This window comes from Petromyzon marinus, chromosome 1 (genome assembly GCF_048934315.1).
Source record: "Petromyzon marinus isolate PM22_M1 ecotype Great Lakes invasive population chromosome 1, UKy_Petmar_22M1.pri1.0, whole genome shotgun sequence".
Taxonomy (NCBI): domain Eukaryota; kingdom Metazoa; phylum Chordata; class Hyperoartia; order Petromyzontiformes; family Petromyzontidae; genus Petromyzon; species Petromyzon marinus.
In genome coordinates, this window is record NC_133667.1 from 31,303,671 (window position 1) to 31,326,549 (window position 22,879).

The 22,879-nt window shown below is 42.2% G+C and overlaps 1 protein-coding gene across 5 annotated transcripts in view; it reads left to right on the plus strand.

Moving 5' to 3' along the window:
* Positions 1-22,263, plus strand: part of SMG5 (SMG5 nonsense mediated mRNA decay factor) — a 72,431-nt gene extending 50,168 nt beyond the window's left edge. For all 5 annotated transcript variants that reach the window (XM_032949199.2, XM_032949180.2, XM_032949190.2 and 2 more), the window contains exons 22-25: positions 2,918-3,008; positions 4,344-4,418; positions 11,958-12,093; positions 20,789-22,263. In XM_032949199.2, coding sequence (XP_032805090.1) covers positions 2,918-3,008; positions 4,344-4,418; positions 11,958-12,093; positions 20,789-20,872 — 386 coding nt within the window. In that variant the 3' untranslated portion in view covers positions 20,873-22,263. The remainder of the gene's footprint in view (positions 1-2,917; positions 3,009-4,343; positions 4,419-11,957; positions 12,094-20,788) is intronic.
* Positions 22,264-22,879: the final 616 nt, after the last annotated feature.

The following is a 22,879-nucleotide window of genomic DNA, read 5'->3' on the forward strand; positions in this document are numbered from 1 at the left end:
TACTCTCTAGAAAGCCCACCAACAGTCTCCTTTGGCATAGTCATAAATGTAGTTCAAATGAAAGTGAATCCTCGGCATATAAAATCTAAATTCTCCTGCTAAATCTTTAGTTTTCTTTTGAGGTTAATTATGTACACCTTATGTTAATGCTTAAAAATTCGGGGAGGTTGGGAAGGGGTTCTGGCTGATCAAAGTGTCCGTGTTTCTACATGTCCGTGCAACTATCAATCTAAGTATATTTGTAAGTAAATTCCTATATTTTGAGAGCCTGTTAAGCTATTGTACATGTATCCCATTCAATGAATACCTGGATTGCCATGCAAGCGCTGTGTATCATGTCTTTGTTATCCTTTTACAATGTAGTTATTTATCCTCGAGTAATTTACTTCCAGGTAATTTTTGTTAAATGCTTATGATGTCAATAAGTGATTACTTACATTTTGTGAATTATTTAGCATTCTCTTTAATGTCTCCACTGATGGTATTACCCAAGCACACTTGAGTAATGCCAAATTGCTTGCTGTGCAAGTTGGGAATGAGAGCAGGATGGCGGAGCATGCTCGACTATTCTATTTATAGGCCTTTCAAAGCCAGCAGGATTGTAATCACCAATCTAAGGGACAGACTAATTATGATCATCCCCTTCACTTATACGCACATCACCCTATCACTGTATTTTCTGTCCCAGAGCTGACAATTTAAATCATTGTGTTTTTATTCTTACACATGCAATTCTATGTGTGTTTTGATATTATTCCATGAACCCATCCATCTTTGCACCTCTGGTGACATATATTATGCTGAATCATCTTGAAATAAGATGTAGGCTGGTACATGACGCCAGATAGCGCCGGTTTGTGTCCTGCTGTCAAGAACAATTAAGCCGTCAACTGCACGATAACCGGTCCAGGACGAAATGTGCTAACTACTAGCAGCCTATTTTAACATGGAAAATATTGCATATATGTATGAACTTGAAGGTGTATTGTTATTTTATTCATATTCAAATGAGCAGACAATGAGGCATAGCTCATTAGGGGATCTTGGGAACAACATTTTGGGAGAAAGACATGTTTGCGTATATAATTTAAATGACAATCTGTTGGGAATTTTTTGAAGTTAGTCATTTCTGTGTTTGTTTTTCAAAACAATCTTAATTTGTCTGCTTCTCTAACAAGGAGTGAAGTTATTCATGGTATGTCTTTGTGAGGCGAATTATATATGACTGCTGCCTATTCACACTGCGCTATAAATACGACGTTTAAACTTGGTTGCACGCACTGGGGAAACTTTCATACACAGTAGTGCGATACTCCATGTTGATCACGTGCAAGTGACAAAAAGTGAAATGTGGCAGTTAAATATGGACAAAAGACTTCAACTGAAAAAGTTAAGTGTATCAAAGCTCAAATGAACATTGATCATATCTATTGGCAATCATGAGCTCATTGATGGAAAATTCATGGGACCAATCTTTCCACAGGAAAAACGCAATCGATTTCTCAGCAAGTGATGTAACCACACCAGGTGGTGTTGATCTTACCGATGCCAGTTGGTTTGTGGGTCGAATTGACCTTGTGTGGGAATTGAACTTGGGCATGGGCAGCCAGCTGTGCTGCAAAATGAGCTACAATCGCGGGTGTTTTAACGAGACAAGTAATAAGAATAGAGCAAATGCTGCAGAATAAGACCATTCTGTAACTGAGCTGTTTTTCCTCACAGCAATGTAATATCGAACAACTTGATTGATTGCGATGACATACAATAAACCACAGATGATTTTATATTTCTAATTAAACCTGGGAAATAGCTTTGGGCAAAAATGTCATTGGCAAAAGAAGAAGAAGAACAGAATTTGCCTCAAGAGACCGGGTGTGTCCGTGTATCTTAGTAAATAATGTTATATATAAAATGACGTTCATCACACGGCCACAAACCTCTGCAAATGAAGCCTGTCAATGATTATAAAAAAATAAATATTTTTTTATCCTTCCTGCGGTTTTTGCGGTTTTTAGTGTTTTCCCAGGATCTGGGCCACTCTGGCGGAATGAAATTAAAACCGCGGCCGCTTGCCCCACCTGGCAGTACGTCAGTGCTAATCCCCAGGATGAAACACAATCGCTATCAATTTTTTTTGTCTTTCATTTTATTAACGCCTATAACCTCCACCTACCCGCCAACCCACACCCTCTCTCCCTCCCTCTTAACAGATTTTTTTCACTCACAGCTTGGCTGGCTAGAGTGGTGCGGTTTGCGGATTAAGGGCACACAGTTAGCAATTAGGGGTAGACTTGATTGCATGTGAATTTTGTTCTGGTACAGTTATTACTAACCATTTACGGAAACTGGCTGGGCATGAGTATCTCACAGTGCTTTTGTCCGCAGAGTTCCTGAGTTTGTGTTGGTAGGAAAAGGTGAGGTAATGCACTTCGAATAATCGCTAAACGGTGGCAAAAATTTAAGTAACCCGTTGCTTATGCAACCGACCGACACTTTGTAATTTGAAGTGTATTTCCCATTAGATGACATGATATAACGCTCATTTAGTGGTATTGCGACAATGAGTGTAATTGCGGTGCCTTATGTTAACTGTTTTCACACAAAGCCTCGGTGGCAGGTAGAGGTCTCGTAAAGACACGTGCGATCTTGTCAAACCTCCCGTGTACAGCTGCCACGCTGGCTGCCACACTCTCCGTGTTGTTGATGTCACCTTCTTTGTTCTTGCCATTGTCATTCTATCTGCAGGGTAATTAAAATAAAAAAGTGGATATACACATTTTTGATTCCGTCAAAAACAAAACCCACTTTGTTTGGTGAATGGTTGTATGTTAGCAGATGCTGGCTGAGCATGTTGCTCACTGGTGATTGATGCGGCTGCATTGCCCGCTAGCAAAACGTTTATGCGTGCATCCTGCAGTGATCGATGGGTTGGACGTGATGAAGAAGGACGAGGCAACCGCCAGGGATGCCATCCGCTTCCTGGAGGGAGAATTCAAGAAAGGAAGCCGGCAAGATATTTGAATTTCTGTCTTTCTGGTGTTTTCTTGCCCTTTTGTTGCCCACTTCTCAATGTCCCCGTTAACCCACGTCTTTGTTTTTAACAACAAAAATGTACTGCACTTTGTGTTGTTGTTTTGTAATTTCACGATTTTATATGCATTTTTTATACATTTGTGTGCATGTCAAATGTACATATTAATATATGTGTAATTATATACGTAATAATAACGCACACATTGTAAAGTACACATAATTAAATAGCTATGTAGCTGTATTAATCTAAGTTCGGATGTTCTCCCATCCTCCCCTGCCAGTCACAATAGATTACAGATGTCACAGTAATAGGGTTCCTTTTGTTACCTTCTTAATAATAGATAGTAATTACTCATTCTGCTTAAATGGAGTAAATAAATAACCCTGAATAAAACAAGGGTGGGGTTGTATTGCGTAACTGAGCTTGCCTTGATGTAATTCAACAACCCTTAATATCCTAATTTGCCCTTTCGCTAGGTGTATCTGTGTGCCAATTCACAAAGAATCATAATGAACAGCAGCGCTCTTCACGTGCACAGCGTAATCTGTACAGAGCTGTCATTTAATTTCTCAATTGTAGTTTACCGTTCTGCGTGCTGTAATTTCTGCATACTAATAGCGTTGCGGCCGGTTGAGCTAATTAATTGGGTTCTGTTGAAGTTTAAGAGGCTTACAAGAAAATCAGCAATCTGAAAGCTAATTGTTCTCTGGCATTCAGTCACGCTTTGCCTTGTGGATGGTTTAGTGATGTGGAGTGGGGGGGAGTGGAGGTGGGGTGCGGGGAAGATGATGGATGAGGATTCGTGAGACACAGCTGGAGGCATTGCAGAGAAAACGCCCAGAATGCCTCTAATGGGAGGACTGGAGCCGAACATAATGACAATGTGCTGGTAACTCCTTTGAGACGTGCAAGTGCATCATTAGCCGGATCAAAGATGGATGCGTGATCTGGGCTACCGTACTGCTGTACCAGGCTTTCCTTGCGGTCGATTTACTTATTAGTTTAATTTTTGCTTTTATCCAGTTTGAATTTGGAAGGGTGACGTGGATCGTCATTGTTCCAGGCTTGCACTGTGCACTCTTTGCATATAATTTATAATCTCTTGCCGCAAATGCTGACGACGGGACATCAAATTCGACATGTGCTCCGAAATTCCAATGCACAATGTGGGCTTGCCTTAGCATAAAAAAACAATGTTTTGAATTGAAACACCATCATATATTCTTATCGGTAGCTTGAGCACACATTTTTTTCCATGTGTACAAACGAAATATTTGCGTGAGCTTGCCTGTCTGCCTGCCGACTCTAGGTATATTCGGTGCCAGCGTGAATCTGGAAAGGTCCCAGATCGACACCGGCTCAAGAGACAAGACCCCGAGGCCTGGTAAATAAAACACACCTGCTGGTTTTCAAACTGACCTGCAAATGCAGAGTTTAATAGTGCACACTGCGCTCATGCTAGGAATAGTACCCATAGTCCTCACCTTCACCCGTCTTACTTTCCTGCTAAACTGCTCACCTGTGCACCCCAGCCCAAACCGTGGAGACCTGCTGCCTGTCGGCACAATGCTACTGGGGGAAGTAGGCTACAACTTCTGTGCCTGTTCTGTTGTTGGGAGGATTGCCTTTCCTGTTGGGGTCAGTGGGTTTTTGTTTTAGTGAGGTTTTTACATTCTCATTTCATTAACTCTTTTTAGAACTGCATTTTGTGTTTTGTTTGTTATCCTTCCCCAAACGTTGGATTAGCACCATTGGCTACATATGGTGCGAAAGAAGTTCAACATAATACATACATTCTGTAATCTTTATTCCTTCTTAGCTTGTGGATAATGATGATAGCAGGGGATAATAGTATGCTCTTGTGTTATCATGTTTCTTCACTCGTTGGAGCTTCAAGTTTCTAATCTCCGTGAAAGTGGTTTTTACCAAAGCTTTCATTGTTTTTATATCATTAAACAAGAGATGGACAAGGTGGGGAGTGTGTCAAAGGTGATTAGTCAGGTAAAAAAAAACATGTGTTATGTTTATAACTCAGGAACAAAACTTATTTTCATTTGGTTTGTCACTGGACTTCAAAGCATTTTACTGAAGATATCATATTCTTTCTTGAACCACTTAAGATTCCATTCACATTAATTATTTCCTTTTGCAGAGTGATCTGCAAGATTATTATGCAAGAAGTTTACAATTCCTATTTGTCAGTAAATTCAAATGCGTGGTCTGTGCTCGGAAGCAATCGCACAATGACCTACTATTGCAAATGGTGATGTCACAAAGACTTAAACATTGAGTCTACACCATCCTCTCTTGTAATTCCCCACACAAAAAATACCAGAGGGTGGCAGGAATCGAGCTGTTGGCTGTCAGCTGTCCCAATGGCATTCACCATTTGGCTTTTCTCTGTCACTTTATATCTCGGTCTAGCGGTGTTCGGCAATTCCACGTGTTGATTGTTTTAAAGAATATTATAAGGGCTTTGACCTAATTCTCTATTTCACAGCTTAACCGTCATGAGTAACATTCGAGCCATTAATCACGACCAGAACCTCATTTATCTAGACTCCAGGAGGGAGCAGCATGGAGTTTTGCGACACTGGCCTCTGAAGAGTTAACGTAGGCCCCCACCCCCCCCCCCCCTTTATTTCTCATACATTCTCCACGCCCCGCCCCAGCGGGGTTAATTTTAACTCTCGCTGTAAATTAAGCTTGTAATCAGGTGGACATTGGAGGCTTATAGGTGTGAAGTGCAGCGTGGATGACGGTTATTGCGCAGTGAAAATTGCATTCACCGATTGCACACGTGGCCGTTCATGTATAAGTGTGTTTGACTTAGCTTCCAATTGAGTCTGTATAGTGCTTCGATGGGCGACTGCCGTGCACAAACAGATTGTCGTAGGTATCCGCATCACCTTGGAGCGCAGCAGACAGTGGTGTTGTGCAAAATCCATTGCTATACTGTACTGTACTTTTGTGCTGCTGCATCTCTGCTCCCACCTACACCAGCTCCCATTTACCCGGATGGTGAAGTGTGGTCAAATGACCCCCATGACCAGCATGGCATGGGTAGTCCCAGATCAAGCAGTAGATTGAAAAATGGACTCTGCATGAACATATATTCATGCTTGTGTGTGTGTTGTTCGATTGCTTTTTCTCGAAACAAAAAATTACTAGGTCGTTGGGTACATGACGGCAACACATTCAGAATTAATATTTTTATTATAACCTTTACCATTTCTATTAAACTAGCCTGCGGTGGTATATACTGGAGTGTGGCATGACGAGATCAAGGCTGGCACATTTGAAGTTACCCTTGGTGTTGCCATGTCGTTCGGAAGACTGCGGTCTATTGCTCCTTCGAGACGGTTTGCTGGTAGTGCATGTGCGTGTGCACGCGTGTTCTGCATTCGCGTGGTGCACTCGATCGGGGAAACCCGACCATCTCGGTTTTTGGCTGCAGCCCATCTGTTTTTGCTTGTCTTTGTGCAAGCTGGGTCAGCACCCCAGGGGTCGGAGTATGGTGCGCCTGCAATGTGCCATAATTTTTGCCGAGGGTGTGTGCAGTAGCGTAAGTTCTAGAGCATATGGGGGTGTTGGGGTTTGTCTTGGGTTGAGATTGTAAATAATGAATAATTTCATAAGCAAGGGTCACAAAGGGTCATGGGGTGGAAGCATGGAGGGGAGGGGAGGAGTTGTTGACAGGGTGCTATTAATCACTACCTTGTCTACCGTACACATTGGGAATATGGGGCTTAATTTGTACTGGCTGTTATCTTGGAGAGAACCATTACACACAACATACCTGCATCTGTGGTGAAGAAATACATAGCATTTTCTTCAGATGTGACATTTGGAATTGTATTGGTTATGTAGATTGGATGACTTTGGAGTGTGTTACAACATGGATAATTTAAGTCTCACATCCAGTGCCACACTGCAGTGCCCTTTACTCATTGACGATAGAATACGTTTATTGTGCTTTATGAACGCCATTCCTTGTCTAAATAGGATGGAGCTTTCTTCATCATCGATGCCATAATACACACAGGGAATTGGATGCACAACACATTTTAGAAACGTTATCATTGCCCTGTTAATTATTGCAAGCTTTGTAGCCGCTACTGAAGCAGCACAAATGCAATAAGTAACGCATTGAGCCCAAACAAAAGACAAATGAATAAGAAAATTGCACAAAAATAAGAAAACACTCTCATGATTCAATAAAATCCGTGTGAGATAGCAGTTAAGCCTCTTGCTAATCATCTGGCAGCGAGCCAAGAGACTGAATCGGCCTCTGTCCGTCTCCCGACCCCTTCCTTCACCTGTCAACCAAAAGAAAATAGGAGTATTCTTTTTTTACCCCGATTTGCGGTGGTTTTACAGGGGCACTAATAAAAGGAAATGCCAAGGGAAGTTGAGCCCTCTGTGGAGGAAGTCTTTATTTGTCGCTTGATGGCCTTTCAAGTTAACCACTCCCACCTACCCTTCTCAGCCTTTACCCACTACCTGCCCCATTCAGCTCCCACTCAGCATCGCCTTACCCCCCTCCCACGTGCACCATCTTCTCTCCCATTCTGTCGTCTACTTCTTTGTTGAAAGGCCAAATACAATGCTGTTCGTCTACAACGTTTTTGTTTGCACAATATATGCGTTTGTCCACACCGAGCCAGTTTGCGAATTACTGTAGTCTTATTTCACCTGTCAACTGGTGTTGCAGGGCGTCATTATGAAGCAAAGGGCACGTGAGGATTCGTCGTTTCTTAGATTAAATTTCGATTGCTCTGCTTAGTTTGATGCATGCATAAAAATAACCATGCATGTTAGAATGAGTAATTTTTGATTATGTACATCTAACGCAAAATAATTATTTAGGCTCATGGTCACAATAAATGGGACAGAATGACAAACGTGTATAAATGAGATGTACAAATGAAGCAGTGTAGAAGAGACAGTACAAACAAGAATCAGTGCACACAAGATATTATACACAAGACAGGTATGAATGATACAAACGTGAGTGAAGTGACATTACATATTTTCTTGGATTGAATCCTATACACAAATCATGACAATCAAATCGTAGGGGCAGATGGAGTGAATTGTTATTTGTCTACGCATCCAGTCTGCTGTGATAAGACAATTTATAATAATTTTACATTTCTTTGTCAATCCACTGTTAAATTTTGATTTAAAGCTTTCGTGACTGCAGTGATTCATATTCTTGGTTCTTTCGGTAAAGTCACGTTGAAGGGAAACAATAAAACAAATATATATTATTACTTTATATATATTATTATTTTATTGTTTCCCTTCAACGTGACTTTACCGAAAGAACCAAGAATATGAATCCACTGTTAGTTGAAGGCCTCCCATGGCATGGAGGTTGTCGGGGCGCGTTTGGTGAAGGGCTCGTCCACGAAATGTTATTAAATTAATCCTTTTCATTCTGTAGTATATGATGGTTATGGTTATCGTTGTGTAGATAGAATATTTATAAAGGTTCACACCTGGTAATTCTGTAATGTTTCCCCATTTTTATTTGTCTTGGTCACTTTTACGCTATGTACAGTCTTTAAAATAACGTACTATGTGTAATATTAAGGTATTTATTTTCGGAGATATTTATGCATAACTTGAAATGAGCAAGTGTAAATACATATTACAATTAACTCATAATGGAAGAAAAATGTTTTTTTAGTGTAGATGTCTCGGTGCTAAATATAAACACCAGTTTAGTACAATAGTGATGGTAGCTTTGGGTCATGGGGTTCTGCAAACAACCCAGCCAAGTGATGTCGCCTTAAGACGCCCACGCACCCCCACGCACCCACGCATTCACATTTGAACACGCACAATAGGCACGGATTGGAAACGCACCAACATATCCACACACCCCTCCCATTTGATGCACACACAGGCATGCATGTACAAATCACTTGGCAAGTATTTACTGGTTGTCAGTGGGGGGGGGGGGGAATGTGCGGGGGCAGGGATGCATGGTGAGGGAATGGAGAGAGAAAGAGAAGGAGAGAGAAAGAGGAGACGCATTGTCGGTCGTAATTTTGAAATCCTCATTTACGTGCCTCCCGGTGTACGTTGAGGCATCGCTGCCGACAGATTGACTCGGGCACTTGGTAGGGCTCTCGTTTATCACCCCGCTGCCCAGGGCTGAATTCTTCCATCATAAATTAATGTCTGGCTGGCATTTTATAAATTTATTTATTTATTCATTCACTCTGCATAAGTTGTGTAACTGACGGCATGCCTGCAGGGTGTCACGGCCAAAAACCATAGATGTCTTTAATATTTCGCTGTGTTTCTTGCTGTAGCTTATATTAATAAGTGGTTTCAGGAAGTGGGGGCTGGTGGTGTTTATGTTTATCCTTATGTGCTTTAGCTCCGGAAGGGATTACGTGTCAGAGTTTTATATATATCCAATAAACAATACTTTATATGCAGGACAGCAGACCCATTGGGTAACGTCTGGTTCTTGCATGTACACATCCAAGAATACATAGACCTTAAGTAGCTATGAGTGCTAGAGAAGTATAGCTGACCCAGCGGTGCAGTAATGAGTGCCTGGCTGTGTGGCAACAATTTCTCTATGCCAAGTGTTCTACAGTCTCTACCAAAATGAGCTGTGTTCCTGAATTGTCATAAAATAAGTCTTGTATTGTTTTGTAGATAAATATGAAAACACATTTAAAAACTGCAAGCTCTGAAAAAAAATCCCATTTTTGAAACTCATTATCTTGGCTTTGAGTAAGAAGGACATTTTGTGACACCAGGCTTTGGTTTCATTTTGTTGCTCTTTTTGACTGGATTCAAAAATAGGCTTGAGCGTTGATGGAAGTTTGTGACCTTTTTATCCTCCTCCACATGTGTGGTCTGTCGTTCATTTTCTTTGCATGAATCTTCTTTCCAAATCGCTGCTTTTCACGTAATGCCATTCTGTCCTTTGTGTCGTTAGTGCTGTCGCTCTTGCTACTTTTTTGTGTTTCGTTTCATTTCCCAAACCCTTTCAGCACTTAACCATTTTGTTGCCCGGGGTACAGCTTATAAATTAATAAACCTCTCGGCGGAACACTTCCTCGAGGGGAATAAGGAGGGGGTGTCATCGCCGCTGACGGCTAAGAGGGAGGGATGTGCACATTTTTGTCAGTGAAGAAGCGCATGGGAAGGATCGTCAAATGATGGCTGTCAGAATGAATATCCATCTGCAGATGCCATTAAACAGAGCAGGGGCTTATTAAAGAACTCTTAAATGTACGACACTCTTCAGAAATGTGAAGTTAGCTCGAATTTACCAGCAGAAATAATTTGGATGATTGCTTGCAGACCACTCGGGCACCATTCCGTATTGTTAACCTGGAGTTCTGGTGTTCTGAAATGCACTGGAAAGTTTTTCTTGAGAAGGTACAATGAGGCATCTTGCGTTTTGTGGCACAGGTATGAAAACTCTGTTTTGTCATTGCTTTTGAATGTGGAAGCGGAAATCTCCTCCCCCCCCCCACTTTCATTTTGCGAAGAACACGCTCGGTTTTCTCTGGGCCATGGAGAGTATTAAAGAAATGCACACCAGCGATTGCACCCGCTCCACCGCTCACACCGGTGGCACGGCACAAAGAGCCGCCTTTGTACTGAATAATTCACGACCCTATTAATGTCTAGAGGAAAAGCAATCCTTCCCGCGGCCCCAAAACCTCCACCGCTGCCTGTCTTGTTTTCCGCTGCAGAGCCGTGTCACGTTAATAAAAGATGATTTCCTGACTCCATGCACGGCATTGATATGGAAATTGCCTCTACATAATTCACCCGTCAGTGAAGGCATAATTGGCAGCGGTTAGTGTCGAAGTGGCAGGAAAGAAATTTTATATATATGTATTCCATGTTATGTATGTATGTTGAACTTCTTTCGCACCATATGTAGCCAACCATGCTAATCAGATGTGCGGGGAAAGGACAACAAACTAAACAGAACATGCAGTTCTAAATAAATGAGTTTTCAATCTAGATCGAAAACTTTATAGCTCCAGTGGTTTCCTAATATCGGAAGGGAGAGCGTTCCAGACAGCCGCAGAAACGCATCAGAAAGTGTGCGATGCATTGACCGTCCTTGTTCGATGGCTAGCCAAAAGCCGCTGCGAGGATAACTGGAGTTTGCGTGATGGTTTATGCTCCTTGACAAGGTCAGCAATTTATTGTGGTTCAATGAGCACTATCGTACACTGCATATGTCCTGCGAAACCTATGTGCAGGTACATCTCATGTGCTGCAGAAAGTTTTTTGCTCGTACATTTTTTTAAACGCATTTGTTGAAGAGATTTTGTACTGGCTCGTCATGGCAAGCTGTGCCTCTGGCTTGGTTTGTCAGCAACAGCTGTTTTGCACCATGTGTCAATTGCCAGCACAGTATGTTTGAGTCATTGTAATAACGGATTACTGCCTTCAAAGTTACTTGATCGGTACATATTCACATAATCGGTATGGGGTGGAGCGGTGGCACAGTGATTCGTTGAGTTTACATTAATGTAGATCTGAGGCAATGAAGTCGATTAATTAACAAAAAAATATAATCTATTACTTGAACCCATTTCAAAATGGCAGTCACCCCCACATCCTGCGTCCCGAAGGCAGGAAACCCCCTACAAGCCAAAGCTTAACGTGGCTGATGATGCCGATTATATCACCAAGCCCCACCCATCACCTCCCATCCATTGGCACACGTGAGAACGAGGTGAGACAAATTCGCTGTTTTTGTGATAGTCCATCAGTCGGGTAATCGGACCAATAATCTGTAGGGCAATGGAATATGTAAATAATGAGATATCCAGCTCTGCATTCATGGACACACGTCTGCCATTAAGATGGGGGCAAGCTTTGTGCACTGTCCTCAACACCTGCCTTCCTTGCCAATTTCTGCCAGGCGCATGTATCGCATCCTGGACGGATGCAAGCAGCTGACAGTGGCTCAGGGTGGAGCGGAGGAGTCGGCAGGAATGGTCACCATCCTGCTCGCCTGCCAACCCCAGGACACTCAGGCTCTCACACCGAACTTGCAGGTGAGTGTGGGAACTCAACACTGGGGTGGCGGCCTACCAGCCATGGTGACAATGCCATCATCAGTAACATGTGTAGAGCCGTTTATCCAGCATATTGCTGGTTGAAGGCCTGGCCCTCCCCATGCACTTCGTGGTTATTGGGTTAGAGGTGGGACTATACAGAGTTGTGTTGGTTGATTTATTGCTGCTGTGCACTGGTAGATCATTCACAGCAATGTACATTTGTCCTGCGGTGTCACAGTGTTCCTCAGCACACCATCACTAAACACTGCTGCACTCTAAACATGACTCCTTCCTACCTCCAATGAGGTCAATGCTGCTCTATCACTTTGGCTCACAAGTACATTGGCTAAATGGATGTAATTTTCAGCCATCCACTGCTCTGGATGAAGGACTTCCCCCACACTATGTGGGATATTTTACCTTATTTTGCCATTCTGGTCACTGCCATTTGGTGAAATTTTAGAGCATAGACATGGCATGTATAAGTACCATACAGCAGTGGATTTTTGTGCACTGCCCTTTGCTGCCCTTAACACAGCCTGTAACACCTGTTATGCATTGTGGTCATGCAATCTAGCGCGATCCAGGCTCATCCTTCATTTGCTTCCGAAATCTAATGAGATCAGGTGCATTCCAAGTGATTCGGTTATAATCGGCATGAGTAAACGTCAACAAAAAGATTAAAGCAACTATTTTTTTTAACACGATACATTTTATTATTTGTACTTTATCCTAAATTACATCCCAATTTTGCTCTCAGTTATCACTGAAGAACCCCAGCAGGGCTCATGCATGAGGCACTTCAGACCGGAGGGAACACACATTTTAATTTATTGAAAAACTTTTTTTTATGAATGTCAATCTTAGTGCCTGATAAATAGGACTTTAGGGATCTTACTATATAAATATATGAAACATGGGGATGCTACCTCTGTGTAATGGTTATCACACTGGACTTCGATCTCCTGCCACAGCGGTTGAAAAAGTGGCCAAGTTTCTTAAATCCTCCCCGCATCTGTCGACCCAGCAGTATAAAAGGGTACATCACAGTTAATCGATCGGGAGGTCGGTTGTGGTGGGGTATCGTGTAGATACTCCCAGCTCTTCCAAGCGGTCTGACAAGTGTGGTGGAAGTCGGCCAGAATATCCCCAAGAGGGGCTGTCCAGAGCTCCCTCAAATGGAAAGGCGTTTGCCAGCCGTGGATTGAGCAAGTAATTGCAGGGCTGCACCATTGCCTTTTACTAAGTGGAATGAGAATGGTTAAGTAAGGAAATAATGTTCATTGCTTTGGTAACTAGATTTTGTTGGTCGTTTTTTTAAAAATACATGTAAATTCACAGCCTGCTGTAAAACATACCATCTGTGTACATGTGTGACATAGCATGAGAACACTGTGTGCTGCTGATTTCCTCCCAAGACTCGCTACATTATCCACACACACAGCAACAAACCTGAAAGCAATATTCCATTGCTGTCTGCAACTGGACACGTTTGTATTCCTGCATTAGGGTGGTCTAATTTGTCTGTTAGTTTTCAGTATTCTTTCAGTCTAGTTTTGTAGCATCTGTTTTTTTATATTATTTTCCATCGCACAGATGTGCTTGACACTAAAATGTTGGTCTCTTTGTTCAATCAGACCTTCACTTGCGCAATTTACACTTAAGTGGGGCATCTCGGAAATGCATCTTTTGTGGATGTGGGTTTTTAGTTTTTTTATGGAGTGTCCATCCTTGCGATTTGCAGCTACTCTGTTGCCATGAACGCAGCACTTGGCTTTCTGTTTCTGTGCTTTAGCCCGAGACTGAGAGCGAGGCCTCAGAATCACATTGTGTTCCCCCTAATAGAATTCAATATTAATTTAAGTCAGCGGCTTGCGCACAAAATTTGAAATAGCTTCTCAAGTGACATGTTGAAAGCAGAGTCGTGCAAAAAGACACGTTGACCCAGGCATCAGAAAGAGAGTGCTTTTCATTTTCACACACTCATTCCGTGTCCACTCTGCGGAATTGGAAAGATGAGCATTGTGATGTGCACCCTTCCCTCCCCCACATTTCCCCACAAAAGCCTCCTCCCATCCTGACTGTATCCTAGATCATTTCTCTACTTGTATGTCAATCTACCGGTCTGGATGCAAATGGAGAGAGAGTAAAATGGGTTCGGCAGTTATGCAGACCTCACAACTACAAAGTGGCTATTCACTTCTCCCACACAGAACAATTTGAGTACATCAGCAGAAGCACAGAATAAAGTTTTGATGTATTGTCTGACGGTTTAATGCTTCTGTCCATGGTGCCGAGTGTAGTACCACAAAAGCAGCCACTTCATGAAAAGGAAGAAAAAGATTGAAATAAAAAATAAATGTTCAAAAACAACGAATGATACAATTGTCTTTGTATATATGAGAGAATATTGAAAATAATCACCATCTTGACCGCTCAAGTATGTGTACTAATTGCAAACAATTCCAAGCATTTGTTTTGGACGTATGATTTTAATACAAACTCATTAATCAGCATTAGCATTTCTCCATTGAGTCGATGTGTTCGATAGATTATTCACATGATAAGCCTTATGTCTCCATCAGGGTGAGATCCGGATAAGCAAGTAACCTCCAACTGAACGAAAAGACAAAACTAAACAGAAGCAGTAAATATGTACTTGGAAAAGTAAATCACTCTTGTGACTTACAGCGATCTTCATGGGTTATTTTGGAAATATTTTTTCGGTACTCTTTGGAGGAAACCTAGCCACGAGGGGACCCACTAAAATAGCACATGAATTCACTCTGCTTTACTCCTAAAGCCTTCTTAATGTCTGCTTTTTAATTAAAGGAATAATATCACAGTGGTCGTTTTTTTTGTGCCTATGATCAAAGCACCCAGAATGCACCTGATCTCAGCAGATTTTGGAAGCTGAGCAGAGTTGGCCCTGGATAATACATGGATGGGTATTGAGGAACCACTCTACATGCCAGGTCGTCACAGGCATTGGCGGGGCTGTGCGACATAGTCGTCAGCAGAGGGCAGAGCAGCAAAATCCATGTATCCATTTGTTGTCCTGTACTTCTTGGCTCCCATGTCTATGCATGCGATGGGGAGGTGGGGGACAGCTCTCATCCAACAGTATTTTGACAATATACCTGTACACATAGATAGCTTTCTTTCACAATGGGAGTAGCTGGAGACATTATGCCACGTATGCAACCATATTTCTGCATTCACCAGCTCACCTTATATAAAAGCATCAGCCTGGGATATTGTGGGCTACGAATGGATTTGACTCTAGCCGTACCATCATTGTATGGTCAGTGGGTATAAGCGTTGTATGGCACTTTGCAGAATAAGCTATTTGGACGCTGCCTCCACTTGTGCACCAGTATCCGTGTCTGGTGATCAGCAGGGAAACCCAGCGTCGTTGAAATAGTGGCACTTGTGCCACTGGGTCAGCATCTTGTAGCAGCCGAGAGGGCACACTCCCCACTCTCGCCCTTGCTGGATTTTCACAGCTCTGGTTTCACAAGTTTCTCTTAGTGCCCCATGCCTGCTTCTGGCTTTGCAGCTTCTTTTAAAGTGTTGTCAAAACCATTACAAGTGTGTTGTTATTGGCTTTTAGAGCTCCATTTAAAGGCACTTATCAGTCAATTACAAGCAAGTATTCTGAAAATAGGGACACTTTTTCAGAACAGACAGAACGATGCTCACGCGCACGAGCAACTTCTCTCTCTGGCCCACCGAGACTGCAGGCGTGCTGTTAAGTGAAACTGAAATTCGTTATTACAGACAATTATAATTTACTAATATAGAGTACCAAGCTCATTTAATCTCAGTGAATCAATTTGCAGAATATATTTTAACTACATTAAAATAGAAACTTCACTCAAACGTTCTTACAACCGAAGTTTATATTGTTATCTCTGTAATTGTTTTTTTAAGAGGTTCCTGTCAGGTTTTTGCAGTAGGGGGTGATATCTATATCTTAGGTGAGGAATTTGAGGCTAACTTTTCAGATTTGGTAAATTTAAACCATGACGCCGGTACTCGATAAGCCTACTCTTGCGAACACGTTAGGAGATCTTTAACATCCACTGTAAAGCAGGTGGTGCGTAGTATTTATATGATTAATACACTCACAGTATTAACTAGGCGAGCTGCTGGATTCGAACCGGGAACCCCTGCAACAAGCAATGAATATGCAACCACCAAGCCATGTCTCCGCCCTAAGGTAATATTTAGCCTTTCCTTCTTTGTTCAGTTGCACCTTATGGCGGGACCCCGGGGTCCCAAATAAACGGAAGTAAAAAAGCGGCATTTATTTATTTATGGCGACTCCGTCCCACCACGCACATAAACGCCACAACCCACCTCGCACGGATCGTTCTGTTGTCGTGTCGTCCAAGCTGCAGTGAGGACGAATGCGCAGAAGAGCTGAACAAGCGAATGCCCTCCATGCTCGGGTATGGGCAGGATCACAACAAGTCTTATCCAAAGCTGCTCAAACTGCCTACACGACTTAAGTCCTTTATTTGTCATAACGGTATGCATAATACAGTGAAACCGCTCTCTTATCTTCATTATTATTTGTGACCTACCAATGTCTGCAGCCAGGATCAATCGATGAGAATCCTATTACCTGCAGATATTTAACAGATGAGATGCGTTGCACCGTTAATTTGATAATACATCTCTTGTCCGTATGCATCTGTGCAGATATGTTTTTTTGCAGTTAAGCCATCGTCCCCACATACCGCTCGTATCGATGCGGATAAGAGGAGCGGTGACCCACTACTCTGTAGAGTAACATTGGTATAAACGCTTGTTACAATATCAACAGCGCATTGAAATCGTGTACTATTTTATGTACTGTTTACAAAGTGTGTTCACAAATCCACACTAGAAAAACACGATGATTGACAGAGGGGTGTAAATTATTTTTTAGATAGTGTATTTAAATAGAGGTACTGCAGGTAAGTAGTTTTCAGTTTTAAAGGCATAGTTTAACAAGACAACACTTGCCACCATCCTTCAAACCCATTGGTGAAAAAGAGCAAAGTTTTGTTTACATTATATAATGTTTACATTATATAGAATATATAATATGTTTATGCAAGAGCCGGGGGCTTATGGGACCCCGGGGTCCCGCCATAAGGTTAAGTTAACAAATTAACACAAAAGAGTATTATCATGAATTATCCAAAATATGTCCTAAGCCTAACAGATCTTGTTTGGGATGCCAAGTTTTCAGGTGCTCCAATAATCCCATAAGCTTGCATGCCACAAGTCACACCTGCATAAAGCCACAAGGACGTTTGGCTGTATAGAGGTATAATTAGTGTTTGGACAAATGATTATTCGGATAACCATTCGGTGGTATTTGTAGAACAATGAGGATCGTGAATTGAGTTAACCAGAATGGTTGGAATGACTTTTTCACTTTACACTGAAAGGGTTTTTCAGGCAGGCACCCAGGGAGTATTTGTGAGTCATCGCTCTCCACATTGTGTGCCCTTAGTCTGGGTGTCCTGTTCATGTGAAAACAAAAGTGGTTTTGCATCTAAACAAAACTGATGGCCCAGGTATTGGTCTGACACAAAACAGGTCACTTGACACAAACAATAGAAGGACACCCCAAGGTCTTTTGTGATGTTATTGCTTGACTTGCCTTTTGTCTTGCATGGCAACTTGACGAGTCACTCCTAATCATTACAATACCTGTGCACTGTGTGTGCACTGTATGCATATATCTTGATCAATATAATAATCTACAGACTAGATGTCTGCAGTAATTGTGGATGAGGAGTTAGTGGATCACATATGGATAGTGGTGATATTTGTGAGACATCTGCACGCCTACAAGGTGATGTAGTGCGATTCATGGGTAGTAGAACAAGTAGGTTAGCTGATCATTTTTTTGGGTCTTCTCCCCATACATGCATGGGATTTTGCTTGGGTATAGCTGAACTGGATCCCCAGGAAAGATTTAAAATCATTGCTTTTTTTTACGAAATTGTAAAAGTGAGTGTCATGGACACCTTTGGTGCCCTTCTAGTCAAGTCGTATGCGTGAGGGCTTTCGTTAAAACAAGCATGCTGCTACTAATGCGTCACGCTTATTTAGCACCACTGTTCATAGAGAAGCACACATTATTGCAGTTGCTTGTGTATTTATGCACATAGCAAACCTGAGGTATATTGGCTGCATATGACGTAGTGTTTACATGTCTGTGTTTTTGGACTCGACAATGCCCCTGCAGCTCCTCTGCTGAACGGACATATCTTGTACGTGCATATTTTTTTTAACTAGTCCAGCAATTTGCATCATTCAAGCCTCACTGCCTGGTTTATCCTGCTGCTGCCGCTGTGCCTGTTGACAATGACATGTTTATGTTGTACTTTAGCCAAGCAGGGTATTACATGCATGGGTGGCTTTTGTTGAAGTAGGGAGGGATTATATAAAAATAGTTGGTAATGCTAGGGTTAAGTGACCCATCTGGCCATACCACTCCCTGCCCTAACCCTGGCCATCCCCCTTTCCCTCCCATCTCACCCTGCCCTGCCTCCCAGGGACTACACTGTTTGCTAATTCAGGCAAAATGGTTACTGGGGTCGGGGAAGTGGCCGCAGGCATCTCTCACGCCACGGTTCACTTGTTCTGTCCCATTTCTGGTGGGTGGGGGGGATGCCGAGTGACGGAGAGATGTGATGTTGATAATGGCACAATGATGACGCTGTTCTCTTTTTTTGAGCAAGGACTCTCTGTGAGCTGCAGGGTCCTGGCCTGGCTTGTCGCAGTTTGTGAGAGAGATGGACAGGGCCGTGGCTCAATTTATAAGTGGCCAAGCCCATTTTCTCATTGTGCGTTTCATACGTTAAACTTAACAGGTTATATGTTCACCCTTGAATTTTGTATTGTTATTACATATGCAAATATCTCCTCCCAAGATCATACTGAAATTTACAATATAACCATTAAATAATATTTTGTATGTGGAAGAGGCATATATAATAAAGCATGCCAAAATATACGATAAGGCACCATATATTGATACGTATCTTCTTATACTGGCGAAGCTACAAAACAACTACAATGAAGGTGCAGAAGAGTTTGCTATTATTGACAAAAACGTTTAAGTGCTTGAATTTTAATGTGCACTTTATAGGGACAGAAACGTGCACTCTGCATGTGGCGGTGGTTTTATTAATTGTTGAATTTTTCCTTCGAGTGTGAAATATCCATACCCCTGCATTACGGTGGCACGTGTTGTGACATTATCGTTGTGAGACATGGAAATGAGCCATGCGCAAGCCGCCCAAGCCTGCCGTTTGACACAAAGGCATTTCACGCTTAAATATTAACCAGCGTTCTCCATGTCCCATGCCATGTTCCGAGTGGCCTTTATACCTCATTAGGCCGCTGTACCTGGGTGTTTGCCGGTGGGGTAGTGGAGTTGGGGGAAGGGGGATGGGTCCATTGGGAGAGGGGAGACATGAGTTTCTCTCAGCAAGGGAAAAAAAAACCTCAAAAAGCTGACAACTTTAAAGAGCTGTCAGCTGTATAGTTTTGTTACCATTTGTCCCAGTATAGAGTTCTGTTTTTTTGTCTTCTTTTATAGAAGAACTGCTCTGACCAAATAAATGTTTTATGTAAAACACCCACACACTTTTCCTCAGAGTGATCAGTAGTCAGTCGGTGATTACTTTCCATGCAACCTGGAAGCCAAAAAATGGTTTTCACAGTTTTTGCGATTTATTTTGGTATTGTATTTAAAATTCAATGCATTTATAATGAAGCAATACAAATTTCAGAAGTATAAAAGTATCGTACCTCAATTTTTGAAAAAAAGTGTTCGTCTTTACTGTTTAAAAAAAAAACAGATTTGTTTTAGCAAAGCCTTTAAGCAATAATGCTATTAAAAATATTTTTCTATCGGTACTCTCACTGCTTGTAATTAAAAAGCAATGGATTTATTCTGTTTTAGCATTTTTTGGCTATTCTCAGAAGACCAATTAGTACATTGTTTTCAAAAATTGTTTAATTTGAAACTAAACACATAAATGCTGACCGTGTTATAAATATATAATCTCATATAAACTGACTGCAAAAATGCAGTAAAATGATCAGGAAGAGAATTGCATCTGTTAAAAACATAATTACAAAAACTCTTCAACCAATAATTATTACAACTACTACAATGGCCTTTACATTTATGCACAATGCATTATAATCATCTGTAATTCCATTGTCTTCAGTCATAAACTGGGTTCACATTCAGTTCAGCTAACTTACATGCATAAGAATCATACATTCCCCAATATAGATCTGCAAAACCCCTACATTTGTTACATTATAATTATTTGTTTGCTTATTGTTTGTTATTTGTCTTTACATTATCTCAAAGCGGTGTGAAATATTAATCTATTTAATTAAATGTGTGGCCTAGGTGTGGGCAGTAGAGGGAAGTGCCCAAAAGTCCATGTTGTACTGTATGCCTAATGCTCTGACCAGTAAGCGCCACACCTTTACCAACCCACGTGATGAATTGTGGTAAAATAACCCCCAAGACCTGCACGGCATGGGGAGGCCCTTATCCAACAATGGATTCACAACAGTGCTGGACATGTATAATGATTGCGGTATCCTTATTTGGTGTGGCGGTGTAACCAATGCTGACTTTGCTTTCCCCTTTGCCCTCTAGGATGCTATCCGGGAGGCTCAGGAGAGTGGGATTCACGTGCGGAACGTGCAGGATTTTTACCGACAGTGGCGAGAATTGGGCTGAGCAGTGGTGGTGAGGAGCACCTATGGAGAGACGACATGCTGCCCCAGAGGGTGGCAACCTTTTGGGGATGGCAGTAGCAGCAGTAAGATGAGAAAAAAACAAAAAAAAAGATCAGACACCCACCAGCTGCCTGATTTCCCTGTCCGGTGGATGTCGCCGCTGTGTTTGTTAGAGGGGAACAGGGAAGGGGGGGCACTTTGTGGGCTGGGAGGTTTGTTGGGGCTGGGTGGGGAGTCGGGTGGTGCATGATGGGGTTTGCCAGGTGGGAAAGCCAGGGCCATGGTGACCGGCATACACAGAAAGCTGCCAATCCTGTCAGCGCCACACCACAGACCAGCTGCACGTGACTCTTGTCAGGGAGCCTCTACAGCCGGTCGATAAAATGGCACTGTGGAAAGATGCTTGACCCAACGATAACTTCCCAAAGTACTTTCCCTTGAAAAATGTCATGTCCCCGCTAAGTTTCTGAAGCATAGCAAAATGTGATGAAATGCTATGCTTCATTGACGTGGTGTGTTGTTATTTCTCATTCCTTATTGGTTTGAGGGTGCATTATCTAAAGCCACACAACACGCTATTGAGCCACACGGAAAGCCATGCCAAATTGGACTGAGCTGTCCGAAGTAACAGCACCATTGATTTGGCCACTTTACAGTTTGTCCACATTTATGGACACCTCAGTTTGATTTGGGCGACATCTTTAAAAATGTATGTTTTAACACATCTGAGAAGGACATCAAGAATACATTGGTATAAGTTTAAACCTCTTTTGGTTTGGCACTTTCTTTTTCTGTGACCACAATTTAATCGCTTCACTTTTTGAATAGCTAATTGTGTCAGTTGTCGATGCAAGAGAATGTCAATGCCATTTGTCCCAGTGTCGTGTGTGTGTGCACACACATTGGATCATTGCAAAAAAATAAAAACCACCGCTACCTTGGTACCATTAAAGCCAACGCACACGAACCACCAGCGTGGCCACTGTGCATACAACCATCGGTGTTTTGAGGCAGGGTGCATGCATAGCACTTACCAACACCACACTCATGGATTTTTAAAGCCTGCCCTTATTACAAAAGAGATTTAGTGAGGACGTTGTACGTACGTGAGAGTGTATATGTGTGTGCTAAATATAAATATTCTTTCTTTTTCAATCATAGGCAACGGCAGTGGCCACACTCGCGCAACTGCTTGTTGCACCTGATTCGTGTCACACAGTAAACAATGTTCCTGTCATTTACTTTGTGCGCGTGCACCTGGTTTAAATTGTGTCATTTTCTTGCTCTAATTTACCAATTTAGCTCCTTCGTTTTAACTTATACAGTAGTGTCACCGTTATGTGTAACATGCTGTAACAACCGAGCTGAAAAATAAAGAGCAAAACAAAAATCGCCCGTACAACCTGTGCCTTTGTTGTAAGTAATGCACCTGAAAAAGAGAACTGGTTGCCAAAGCGTACGTATGACAAGCACGTTCGTCACACACTTCGATCTACTTACACGCTCTCCAGATTTCCACATCTACTAGCACTTGCTATCGTGTGGCCAGATATTCTAATTATTTAATGTGTTCCCCACTAAATTGGTTCTGCGCAGATTGCAATGGTTCAACGGGGCGAATCCCATTTCCACAAAGCGACGCTGCAGGCCATTACCAAAGAGCCCCCCCCCCCCCCCCGCTAAGTAGACATTAAATGGTGTGACGTCATTTTCTGTTGTGTGCCATTATCATGGCTTAAATTAATCATAACCACAGTTCTCTGCCAGATTGTGGTGGTTTTGTTTTGCGTGGATGCTGACACCTGCTCATGTTACCTTATTTAACTGCCACATTTGTGCCTCTTGGTGTATGAAAGCACATTATATCAGTGTGTACGTGTCGAACATCCTTGAATTATGCACTGCGTATGTAAAAATCCTAATCCATGGCTTTCAATTGACAGCTGCGTATGGGTGAATACTTTGCCCAATGAGGCGTGACATAGTTGAGTTGGCATGGGCCATGATG